At 41.0% G+C, this 11,587-nt stretch overlaps 2 protein-coding genes across 3 annotated transcripts; both read left to right on the forward strand.

The window, feature by feature from the left end:
* Positions 1-208: 208 nt before the first annotated feature.
* LOC121192243 (zona pellucida sperm-binding protein 4-like) lies at positions 209-4,254 on the forward strand. 2 transcript variants are annotated; one of them, XM_041053836.1, is made up of 13 exons: positions 209-372; positions 1,161-1,205; positions 1,236-1,481; positions 1,576-1,685; positions 1,856-2,033; positions 2,285-2,407; positions 2,535-2,707; positions 2,820-2,917; positions 3,107-3,255; positions 3,382-3,559; positions 3,651-3,786; positions 4,034-4,108; positions 4,185-4,254. In XM_041053836.1, exons 1-13 carry the CDS (start codon positions 222-224, stop codon positions 4,191-4,193), a joined length of 1,671 nt encoding a protein of 556 aa, XP_040909770.1. In that variant the 5' UTR covers positions 209-221; the 3' UTR covers positions 4,194-4,254. The 2 variants fall into 2 exon arrangements, with proteins under 2 accessions (XP_040909770.1, XP_040909769.1); XM_041053835.1 differs by having other exon boundaries at positions 1,161-1,481.
* Positions 4,255-4,854: 600 nt separating this feature from the next.
* Positions 4,855-11,456, forward strand: cndp2 (carnosine dipeptidase 2). The gene is made up of 12 exons (XM_041053910.1): positions 4,855-5,028; positions 5,954-6,034; positions 6,423-6,566; positions 6,815-6,977; positions 8,300-8,388; positions 9,108-9,308; positions 9,445-9,529; positions 9,667-9,827; positions 9,961-10,125; positions 10,249-10,390; positions 10,884-11,031; positions 11,253-11,456. The coding sequence occupies exons 2-12, from the start codon at positions 5,975-5,977 to the stop codon at positions 11,317-11,319; spliced, it is 1,425 nt and encodes a 474-aa protein (XP_040909844.1). The 5' UTR covers positions 4,855-5,028; positions 5,954-5,974; the 3' UTR covers positions 11,320-11,456.
* The last annotated feature ends 131 nt before the right edge of the window (positions 11,457-11,587 follow it).

The raw sequence follows: 11,587 nt of genomic DNA on the forward strand, positions 1-11,587 counted from the left end.
TTAAAACAACCTCTAAAAACACGAAATAAAACTTCCCCGTCTTCACAGTAACAAGGCGAGACTTTAATTACACACGTGAGACTTTATGTCTGGCCCCGGAAGTGCCAATTAGCAGCCACCAGGTGCAACTAATTAATTCCGAACCACTACTTGTAAACATGGCAGGAGGCGGCGTCTTTATCCGGTGTTCAGCCGCTGCAGGCGGGCTTTCACTTGGATCCATGGCTGGGCTCAGGGTCGAGCTGCTGGCGGTTCTGACTGGGACTCTGATGCTGGTTTCAGTCCGGGGCTGGACGCGGATCAACGAATCTCAGCTACTCGGTTTCTACGAGACTGGGCAGTGGAGTGAACCTGTTAGCATTACATCGCCAGGTAAAATGCTACCAGTGACACAGCTATCGGATAATGAGAAGGTGTCAGAAGTGGGCTTGTATGTACTCATTTTGAGTGAGACTGTGACTTTGTAAGGAAGTAGTAATGAATTCCTCCCGTGTTACGTGAAAAGTTGAATTAATAAACAATAAAATTTACCTTTTCTCATCTCTGTACACTTTGCTGCTTATTCACGTTCTGTTCATACATACACTACATTTGAACCTCTCTCCTGTAATAGATTCATATACTTTAACCAGCACAGCTACATTTTTGGAACAAACTAAGCATTTAAAACTCTGATCTTTAATGTTCTTTGATTTTTGTTCTTCGAGTCATGTGTTTGGTCATTCATTCTGTGGTTTCTTTTGCATTTTATTTGCCTAAATGCTTAAAGCAATCGTATGCAGTTTAACTCTCAAAGAAATACTCAAATTAATGAGTATTTCCATAACTACATTAAAAACAAAGATCACCAGAGATTTTTATGTAATGTAAAATTTCATTTTCATAATTACCTTTTCAGATCAGATATAAAATTGAGGCTTGTGGAAGGTTTTTAGCCCTAGTTGACCACTTTTTGTTGTTGCTAAAATGTTCAATTAATTTGATCAAAGTCTCTCTGGGGCTGGAGCTCAATGTGGTCTCTTCTTCAAATGAATACAGATCCTTTTTGGCAAGGACAAATTTAACTGGACAGCCTGGATAAATCCTACCTCAGTAAAAGACTGGCGTTTTTTGAATGCACTTATCTGACGCTGGTTACATCTTCCCCTTCTCTCCTCCAGATGACAGCAGTGACTACAACAGTGGTGAGGATGCAATTCCTGAAGATGCAATTCCTGAAGTTGAAATTCCTGAAGTTGAAGGTGCTGCCACCAGTGACAATTTGGATCCTTTTGCTGGCCGTGGATTCCATGTGGGAGGTGGAGATTCTGGTCCAGCAAACTGGGCTGGGAGTACAGATAGTGGATTCCATGTGGAATTTGTAGAAGCCCCTCCAAGGAGCTGGCCGAGCAGTATCAGTCCTACTGGGCTAGATGTTGTTTGTAGTGACACTGGCTTCCAAATTACTCTGCCAGGTCAATTAAGTGAAGTAAAAGTTTTAGGTATGTACTTAGACTTTTCTGCTCATTTGAAACTGAGTCTTAATTTTGCTGAATTCATGTTCTCTGCTTAATAGGATTTATTTTCCCTCTCCAGGCTCTAAGGATCTGCTGTCTGTCATGGATGCTCCAGAGTCTTGTGGCTATGACGTGAACCCTCTCAAGAACACTTTGACTGTACCCTTCAATGGGTGCTATGTGAAACATGTAAGTTACTGAAAAGTAATTCCCTTCTCTCAGTATGTTTAATTTAAAAAAAAAAAAAATCCTAAGATGGGTAGAATATGTAACTGTACTCGTGCATGTAGTTGTTTTTTCTTCACACCTGGACTTTGGTTCATGTCTTATGCAAAAGCTCTGTTTTGAAATTATTTCAGAATGACAGCTACAGTCTGCAGTTGTTGTATGTCAATGAGTTGGGTCAGACACAGGTTGCTACTGCATCTTGTGAGGAAAATCCAGAGTTTGACCCAGACCTATCTCCTCGCTCCAGTGGCGAACCCCAATTCAAGCAAACGTGCAGTAACCCAACCACTTCACCATCAAAGGCCAAAAGTGAGTGCATACAAACTCTAACTAAAAATCCAGAAATTGAGCTGAATACAATGATGTTGGAAAGCACTTAATAAATGGCATATTGCTGATGTGATGGCCATGGATTTACCACAGCTGTTAGACAAATAGTGCACCTTGTTGTGAATACGGCTGAACTGTCTTGGCTGTACAGACTGACCTTTCTATTAGAATTATCACTTTTAAAAGGAAATCAATTAATGCTGCATGTTGCTCATATGTCTTTGTTTCAGATTGTGCTGTCACCACGGGGGAGCAGGTGACTTGTGGCCAGTCAGGAATATCTTCCTCAGATTGTGAAAAGATGGGGTGCTGTGTGGATTCGTCTACATCTGCCTGCTACTATCCACTGGATGGTAAGGATTCTGTTTAGGTACTTTTTCTTATTTATTTTCTAATAAGAGAAAAAAACATAGTGTATGTATTCCAGAAAATTGGGTAACTTACAATCCTGCTATCCACAACTGTCTTTTCTCACTTTAGAATGCACTGGGGATCAACACTTTGTTTTCGCCATTCGCCACGACTCTTTATCCTTTCCTGTGGACCCCACCAAGCTTGTTATTCCTGGAAATACAAACTGTAAACCAGTCATTGTTAATGACAAAGTTGCCATCTTTAAGTTCAAAGTTACAGAATGTGGAACTCGTGCTTATGTAAGTTGTCTTCCCTGCTTGACTGCCTCAGGCAGGGCATCACACTGTACATACTGTGTAACCCGGGAGACCTGAAGCCACCACCTGAGGAGAAAATGACTTTTCTCTGCAGGAAGTCGGTGAGACAAAGATCTACCTGGCTGAGGTGCAGACTGTTGTCCAAGCTCTGAACCTCAAGTATGGTGTAATTACAAGAAGCGATCCACTCAGGTTGGTTGGTTAAACACTACATGTAACTCTGTTGGCACAGTTCTACCCAAAAGTTATTTATCACAAAGTTTAATAGTAGTTCTGGTAATTTAAAAAATCTGGTTCTGCTGTACAGCTGCACTTTGTTGTTGTTTTCTTGTCGTATCAGTACATACATATAGTGCCAAGTTTAAACACACTGTCTTGTAGATTCATGGTTGAGTGCCGCTACAGTAAAGAGGGCATTGCTCAGCAGTCACTGGCCAGTGTTGGCTACATGGTCAAGACCCCCAGTTCCATCTTGCCATCATCAGTCATCTTCAATGGCTTATATGGTGTTCAGCTGAGAATTGCTAAAGGTCAGGTATTCATCATTTACCAAATGCAATAAGTCTGTTTGTCAGTTTGACTGGAATGTATTGTACATAAGTAGCTCTCAGTTGTCAGCTTTAATGAAAGTTTGTCTGTCTGTGTAATCCCAACAGATCGCACATATTCAAGTTACTTTCCCACTTACCATCAGCCCTTGCAATTGCTCCTTGGCAATCCAGTGTATCTTGAACTTAGCCTTAAGTCTCCCAAACCGGATGCAGTAATTCTGGTCAACTACTGTCTAGCTTACCCTCGCTCTGCAAAGAATGCACTGGTGCTTATTTATGAAGGGTAAGCATGACTCTCTGAACTCACTGCATGTATATAAAAACATATCCTTGCTCTCTGTCCATTTATCCATAAGTTCTGTTTGCCTCTGTAGGTGTGCCAACCCTTACGATCCAAATGTGTCCATCCTTAAAGTCAGTGACCTTCCCAAGAATCGCTACCAGAGGCGCTTCGTGGTCAAGGCCTTCCAGTTTATGGATCAAAAGACAAACAAATACCTTGATGAAGAAGTGAGTCAAAGTACACTGAGCTAAAACATTATGACCACTCACTGAGTTTATGTAGGGGTGGTTGTAATGTTTTGGGTCAGTAAGTTGAGAAAACCATTGTAGGCCTAAATGGTGAGATTACCTCTTGCCCAGAAGTGTGGATTTGTGAATGCAAATCCAAATTGCCTTTGTTTGAGATTCTTTAAGAGTCAGCTTGTTACTAAAGTAAGTATGAACTTTTTAAACGTTAAATGTCTATCCCCTGCAGATCTATTTCATGTGCTCTGCAGAAGTTTGTAGGCCAACAGAAAAGACGTGTGAAGAGCGGTGCTTTGATGGAAAGGTGAGTCTCTAAACTTTGCAGATGTGCTAACAACTCTTTAAATGTCTAATTAAATGCTGAATTCTTTTGCTTCTAGGCACCATAAGGATTTGCAGTAGAAGACAATTAAGATAATGAACTGCAAAAAAATAAATGCAACATTTTATGATAAGGTAACAGTTCTTAATGGCTTCTTTCTTAAAATGTGGATGTAAGGCTTTACTACTGGTGTAAATTTAGTCTGGGGATCTGATTAGGCATATCTGAGAGTTCACAAGTTCACTCACAAACTGCTCAGGTCTTTGTCCCACAGGGATCTTTCTGCAGCAAGGCAGCATAAAAAGCAAAACAATGGAAAAACAGACAATTGAAGACACTAAAAGTACTTGTACACACAATTCAAGTGTAAAATAAAGGGGGAATGATAAAAGCAGGGAAAATGGGAACATGAAGAATAAAGATAAGAATGTATGTTAACAGAGTAGTGGTGTTGGAGAAAAGCTCAGAGAGAAATGACAGTAAACACCTGCCCATAGGTTGTGTGATACGTGTGCGCGCGCGTGCGTGTTGGGGAGGGTTCAACGTAATTTCGTATCTTAGCCTACAATAATACACATTAAATGAGCAAGTTGTCAAATAAATGTTGTGGAGTAAAAACCTCTAACCCTCCTAATCTGTAAATAGAGGTTCATTTTCCAGAGGGGGGCTTTAAAAACGTCTCTGGACTATGTGGATCACATGACGAAGCATTTACCGCTGGCCCACAATTCTTTGCGGCTTGAATACATTTAAACATCCACTTTGTGTCCGCTGTTCGGGGCAAATCGTCTTTTTTCGTTTCAACCGCGGACTGTGCCGTCCGTCGGTAGCACAAGCAAGAAGCTGCCTGTGAGGGGATCCGAGTCTCATGTGGACATCAGCTGTACGGGGATAAACACGGAGTAAGTCTTTACATCTGAACGGGGAGTCAACGTTTCTTGATCTACTGCAGAGATTAGCAGTAGAAGCTAGCTGTAATTCAGTGTAACCTCAAGTGGTCCAACTTTTCCTGTTCTTTTGAGGCATTTAGTCGACCAGCCAGCTCAATATCACACCACTGAGTCGATCTGTCGCCCCTCTGTTCTGGGCTGTCACTTAAGCTGGAGATTTTGTTGGTTAAAGGCCTGTTTTTAAATCTCTGTTAGCCCAGCACTCGCAAAACCAATCTTTACAGTCAAGTGTCAGGTTAATTTCAACTTTACAGTTAAACGTGTAAATATAAAGTACGTCAGCAAATGGCCACAGTTACAAATGTATTTATTTTAATGTTCTTTTGTATAGGTACAGGTATGTTGCGCGAACCGATACGCCAAATACCTGCGTGTCCCATGTATGGGTCTTTCAAATTTTCAAATGCACAAAGCTCGGAATAAATACATCCAAAACAGCACTAGATACAGACAGTGCAATGTCTTTGACTTTGCAATGATCCCATTGATCATCCATCCCTACCTTCTTAGGTAAGGAGTTTGAGATTTGATGTCCTTTTTAGCGATGGATTATTTGGATCAAATGCATGATAAAAGTGCAAACTCCAGCACCTCGTGGCATAACAAACAAAACTTTTAGAAACTATAAGCTCAGAAGCACAAGATGCACAAAGTAGGCATCCGGTCAGCTGTGTCCAAAATTACATCAGCTCAACTTCCTGCTATGAATCTCACTCTACTCACTCTTCTGCAACTCTCACCACTTATGTGCACGATAGAGGAGCTGGAAATACAGCAGCAGTCAGCAGTTAGCGGGAGGGAGTGGTCTTTTTCCTCCCATAAAATAGCACAGGGTTTGAGGCAGACTCTCACACCATTCTGCGTGTTAAACCCTCAGCTCCTCCTGTCGCTGGCAAAGATGGCTCACCTTACTGCACTTTTCAAGTATGTGGACGAACACCAGGATCTGTATGTGCAGGTAAGCACATTCTGATTGAGGTTCTCTTGCCATAATGGACAACTAATCTTTGCAGTGATTAGACTGCAGCCAGGTATATAGTCTTCACTTGAGATTGTGTTGTGTTTGTCTGAAATACTGAGGACCATCGGGCATAGTTAGTGTGCCAAATGTCATTCACATTGAGCCAGTGGACCTTATGAAATCACATCAGTTTCAGTGTCATATTAACTGTAGCTGTAGCTAATGGAAATCCCACTGTGCTAAGAAACGCTGGCTCCAGTCTAAAGATTTGGGTGACGCTTTAACTAAATGTGAGCCTTACAGTTCTCCAACTTATGCTAAATGAAAACACTTATGTTTTCCTAGACAATATTAGAATTTATTTGAATTCGTTCTTGTTTCCTAGCGCCTCGCTGAATGGGTCGAAGTCCAGAGCGTGTCTGCTTGGCCAGAGAAGCGAGGGGAGATCAAGAAGATGATGGAGATGGCAGCCAAGGACATTGAGAAGCTGGGGGGCACAGTGGAGATGGTGGACATTGGCAAACAGAAGGTAAGGCTTTGTGAGAGTGTGCTGTTGTGCTGTTACTGTTTGCATTTGTTAGTAAAAAGGTTATTTTCAGTAATTTGTTACTTGCATTGCCAGTTAACTTATATGTCACATGGAGTAATGGATAACATGTTCACTGATTTTACTATATAATTTGTGTTTTAGAAACCTTAACCTTTCTTCAGATCTAGGCCATTTCTCTACAGCTATTGCATTTTATAGTCATTATATTCCACATTTTGTTCATGCAGCTTCACTCTGGAGAGGAGATCCCCCTGCCTCCTATTGTCCTGGGGCGTTTGGGGTCAGACCCGGGTAAGAAGACTGTGTGTATCTACGGCCACCTTGATGTCCAGCCAGCCAGTATTGATGACGGCTGGGATACGGAGCCTTTCACTCTGGTGGAGAAAGATGGTAAGAGTGGAAGTTTTTCAGCTACACTGGGCATGAGATTACCATGAAGCTGTTTTGGTATGATCCGTACAGTTTTCAAAATGAAAATGAAAGCACTTTACTGGAAGTTATTGGAGTAGGCGGAATGCTGCAAGATGAGACATGATACGATTAACTTCGCATAGTATCAAAACTGAAATAAATGGCCAGTATGTCCTGTAGACCAGCAAAGAGGATGATTGAAAATTTAGTTTAACTGGGACATGACTGGCCTACAGAAGAGAATGAAACTGGCAGTTTAGTATCAGAACCATTTATCAAAAGGTGTGTAATGTCATTCACACCTCAGTATGGCATAACAACAACATCATGCTCCTTTGGTAAGCTGAGAAGTTTTCATCATCATTACTTAAATGTAACTCTGTTTGAATGTTCTTTGAGCTTTTATCAGCTTTGTGCTTGTGATCATATCACAGCTGGCTGCATATTTCCAAAGTCCAGCCCAGACCTGTGTTCTTATCTCACATCTGCTATTCTCACAGGTCAAGTTTAATCAGTGGAGTTGTTTTTAAGAAGAATGAGTAAAATGCTGAGCTTTTCAGAGGGCAAAGCATTTTACCTAGTCAGTATATTACGCAATGACAGATGTTACTCAGCCTTTTTGGGTATTCTTAGATTCCATATTTATTATTTCAGGACCTTCTACTTCACTTCACACGGTGTGCTGCATGCATAAATCCCTTGGTTTGTTTTTGCACAACTAAGACATTGCAGCATTCTTGAATTGGTGCGTATGCTCTACACAATAATTCAGGTGCTGCACTGGATTAATTTTAAACTCCAAGGGTGTGTTTATTGTGTGTTAAACAACCTCGAATGACTTGACTCTACTGTGTGTGAACTCCTTTAAACCCTGTAACCCAGTGTACTGTATTTAGTTCAAACTGACCCGACCAGCTTCCTTTTTCACCATTGTGCTTGACAGATAAAGCAGCACAGATTAAGACTGTCATGTATTCTGTCACATTGTATTAGGTGATTTCTAATAGATTTTGGGACAACGTTTTACTTCCTTCTTTTGTTGGATTCTTTGCTCTCCTAATACCACATGGTCTCATGTATTCTCTGGTGACAGTCAGCTGACAGTAAGCACCACATCCACTTCCCCCTGTCTCATTCCTGTCTGTTCAGCTCTGTTCTTGCTTACGTCATGTTTTACTATCTATTTTTTTTTTCTATTGGTTTTGTCGTTAAGCAGTTTGACTTGGAATTTTTCATGCATTTCTGGCTAGTCAGTTCTTCTTACAGGGGCTTTAAACTAAACCGGTGTTTTCTATTTGCAGGTAAACTCTATGGAAGAGGCTCCACTGACGACAAGGGTCCAGTGTTGGCTTGGTTTAACTGCATCGAGGCCTACCAGAAGATCCAACAGGTAAAGTTACTGTCACAGTTTGTTTAATGGGAAAACTCTGCACTAGAGACTCTTTCAGTGTGTGGCGAGTTGCCTGTGTCACCCATCCACATGCTCAGAAACCCAACTTTCTCTTTTCTCTGTGCTAAGAAAACTCTGGAGATGCTGAGATCAGACCTAGTTTGGTTTCTGTTTTGAATTTGTCCAGAAATAACCAGAGGCTGCTTATGTATGACTTGGTAAGTTGGGTGTGGGTCAAGAGTGATGGGACCACCTACAAAGGTGGGGTGATTTATTTCAGGTTGGGGAATGTTATTATACTTGGACTTTATACAAACTGAATGGAATGATAATTCTAGATTACACCCATCTCTTGCGCAGATTCACAGAATTCAAATTGTCTTTTGTTTTCAAAGCTGCATTTTGAACAGTCATTTCAGATTTTTGGATATTGAGTTTACATAAACAGTTGCTGGAGATGTTTGTTATTTTGAACAGCACGCAACAACTATCATTTTCCATAATGATTCTGCATCATTCTGAGAAATGAATTATTTATCTGTGCTAAAGTACAGAGCTGATTTGGTAATTACTTGCTGATCACTTGAGAGCTGTTAGCAGGATAAGTGGTCAAAGGTCTCTGGATGCAGTCATTAATGGTCTTGCGTTGTTGCATGTCTTACCTACTTACCACTTAATGATTAAACCAACTCATGTCACCTGCAACCTTCGTGTTGCAGGAGCTTCCCATCAACATCAAATTCTGCTTCGAGGGGATGGAGGAATCTGGATCTGAGGGCCTGGATGAACTGGTGTTTTCTCGAAAAGACACCTTCTTAAAAGACGTGGACTATGTCTGCATCTCTGACAACTACTGGCTGGGCAAGACCAAACCCTGCATCACCTACGGTCTGAGAGGAATCTGCTACTTCTTCATTGAGGTGGAGTCGGATCGCAGTGATTTTCATTTTTAGCTGTAATGCAGTGTTTCAGTATAACACCAGTGTACTCCAGCATTTTGTAAAATTGTGTTTTCATGCAGCGTATTAAAATGGCACTTTATTCTTAACTTTAAAGGTTGAGTGCTGTGAGAAGGACCTACATTCGGGGGTGTTTGGTGGCTCTGTTCATGAGGCCATGACTGACCTTATTACACTTATGGGCAAGTGAAGCTGATTATTGCAATATAATCTCATAAAACCCATTTGATTGCAGTTTTTAAAGGCAAACTCTGGTCACAAATGTGTGTTTCTTTGAACTGGAGGAGTTTTAATCTTGTGTTTGTCGCTTCCTGAACAGGCTCCCTAGTAGACAAGAAGGGGAAGCTTTTGATTCCGGGGATTTATGACGATGTTGCCCCTCTGACAGATGACGAAAAAAAGCTGTATGAAAAAATTGATTTTGACTTGGATGAGTACTGCAAAGACGTTGGAGTTAAACACCTGCTGCATGAAACCAAGGCAAGGAACTGATTTCTGTTCTTTACATCACTCAGAGTAAAAAAAAAAAAATACAGCTTCCTTACTCTGAGTTACTTTATGAGAATTCATTCTAATTTAAGGTGTATTGTTCTTCATTTTTTTTGACATGTAGGAGCAAATCCTGATGCACCGCTGGAGGTACCCATCTCTTTCTCTTCATGGTATTGAGGGTGCTTTCTCTGAAGCAGGAGCCAAGACGGTTATCCCCCGAAAGGTCATCGGCAAGTTCTCCATCCGCCTCGTCCCTGACATGGACCCCAAAGTTGTGGAGAAGCAGGTAGACCCTGAAATACTGTTAATTACTTAAAAATATCTGACATTTGTCCCCATAGACAAGTTTTTTAAAAGTATTCTTAGTGCTTTTATACTTTTGTATCACTAATACTTTTTTATTTTCAAGGTTATCGACCATCTGCAGAAGAAATTTGCTGAACTGGGAACCCCCAACAAAATGAAAGTGTACATGGGCCACGGAGCAAAGGCCTGGGTCTCCGACTTCAACCACCCGCACTACATGGCTGGTCGAAAGGCCATGAAGACAGGTACAAAGACTGGAGTGACAGGAGCATGACAGAAACAAAGTTTTTGGCCTACTCTTACAGGGCTCTACAGTGGAGGGTAAAGGAGATTTGTTTGTAGTGCTCAAAGCACTGAAAACATTTGAAAGACAAAAGTAGCGTGTCTTTCCAGAAACAATGTCCTGGTCGCTCAGGCTAATCCACAGACGTCACTGTCAGCACTTTGGATGGAAGTTAGAAAACAGTGATAATTCAAGCTTATTTTAAACCCTTAAACCACAAATAAAGCTGAAACTCTGAAGAACTGGATACCACGTGGGATAACTGGGAAATGTTTTTGTAACCTGGGTGAAATTACATTTTAATGATCACTTTAAAATGTCATTGAATATAGTTTTTGTTTCCTTACTTCAACTGATTTTAGTTAAAGAAAGAGGTACAGTTCAGAGGCTGTTGTCATCTTTTTCACGACTTGACTATTAGTCCCCTTTGTCTCCTCCTCCTTGCTGTGCCATAGTCTTTGGTGTGGAGCCTGACCTGACTCGTGAAGGGGGAAGCATCCCCGTCACCCTGACATTTCAGGAGGCCACAGGGCGTAATGTCATGCTGCTTCCTGTTGGGTCCTCTGATGATGGAGCCCACTCCCAGAACGAGAAAATCAACAGGTATGTCAAAGTGCACAGTTTAATTTCCTTTTCTACCTGAAATATTGTAATTGTGCAGAGTGGGTTGGTCACTTGAATAAGCATCACTATGGATGAATTAGGTTTTATGTTGAGGAAAAGAAATAACACTATTCAAGCCAAAAGAAAGATTGTTATAAGTGTGTTGATCACTGTCTGCCACCTTCATATTTTTTATGTTATGTTAAATGTTATGTTTTTAGATCCAACTACATTCAGGGAATCAAGATGCTGGGTGCATACTTCCATGAGGTTTCCCAGCTGGAATGAAATGATACCTCATCATGAAAACTGAAAAATAACCTCCATCCTCCCTATCACAGCCATAGCCTTAGTGGTATGATTTATCTTCCACAGTATATTATACACACTGCCTCCTAATAATAAAAGTGTTTTTCTTTGTTACAGTTGTTGTCCTGTTTTTGCTTTTGCGTTTTTGCATAACATTAATTATCTGCTGTCACAGTAAACCATAATGTCACCTAATTTAGAAAAAAACTCTTGAAGTGTGTAGTGAGGAATGATCAAGCAGAGGTTT

The sequence above is a fragment of the Toxotes jaculatrix genome, chromosome 13 (assembly GCF_017976425.1).
Source record: "Toxotes jaculatrix isolate fToxJac2 chromosome 13, fToxJac2.pri, whole genome shotgun sequence".
Taxonomy (NCBI): Eukaryota; Metazoa; Chordata; class Actinopteri; family Toxotidae; genus Toxotes; species Toxotes jaculatrix.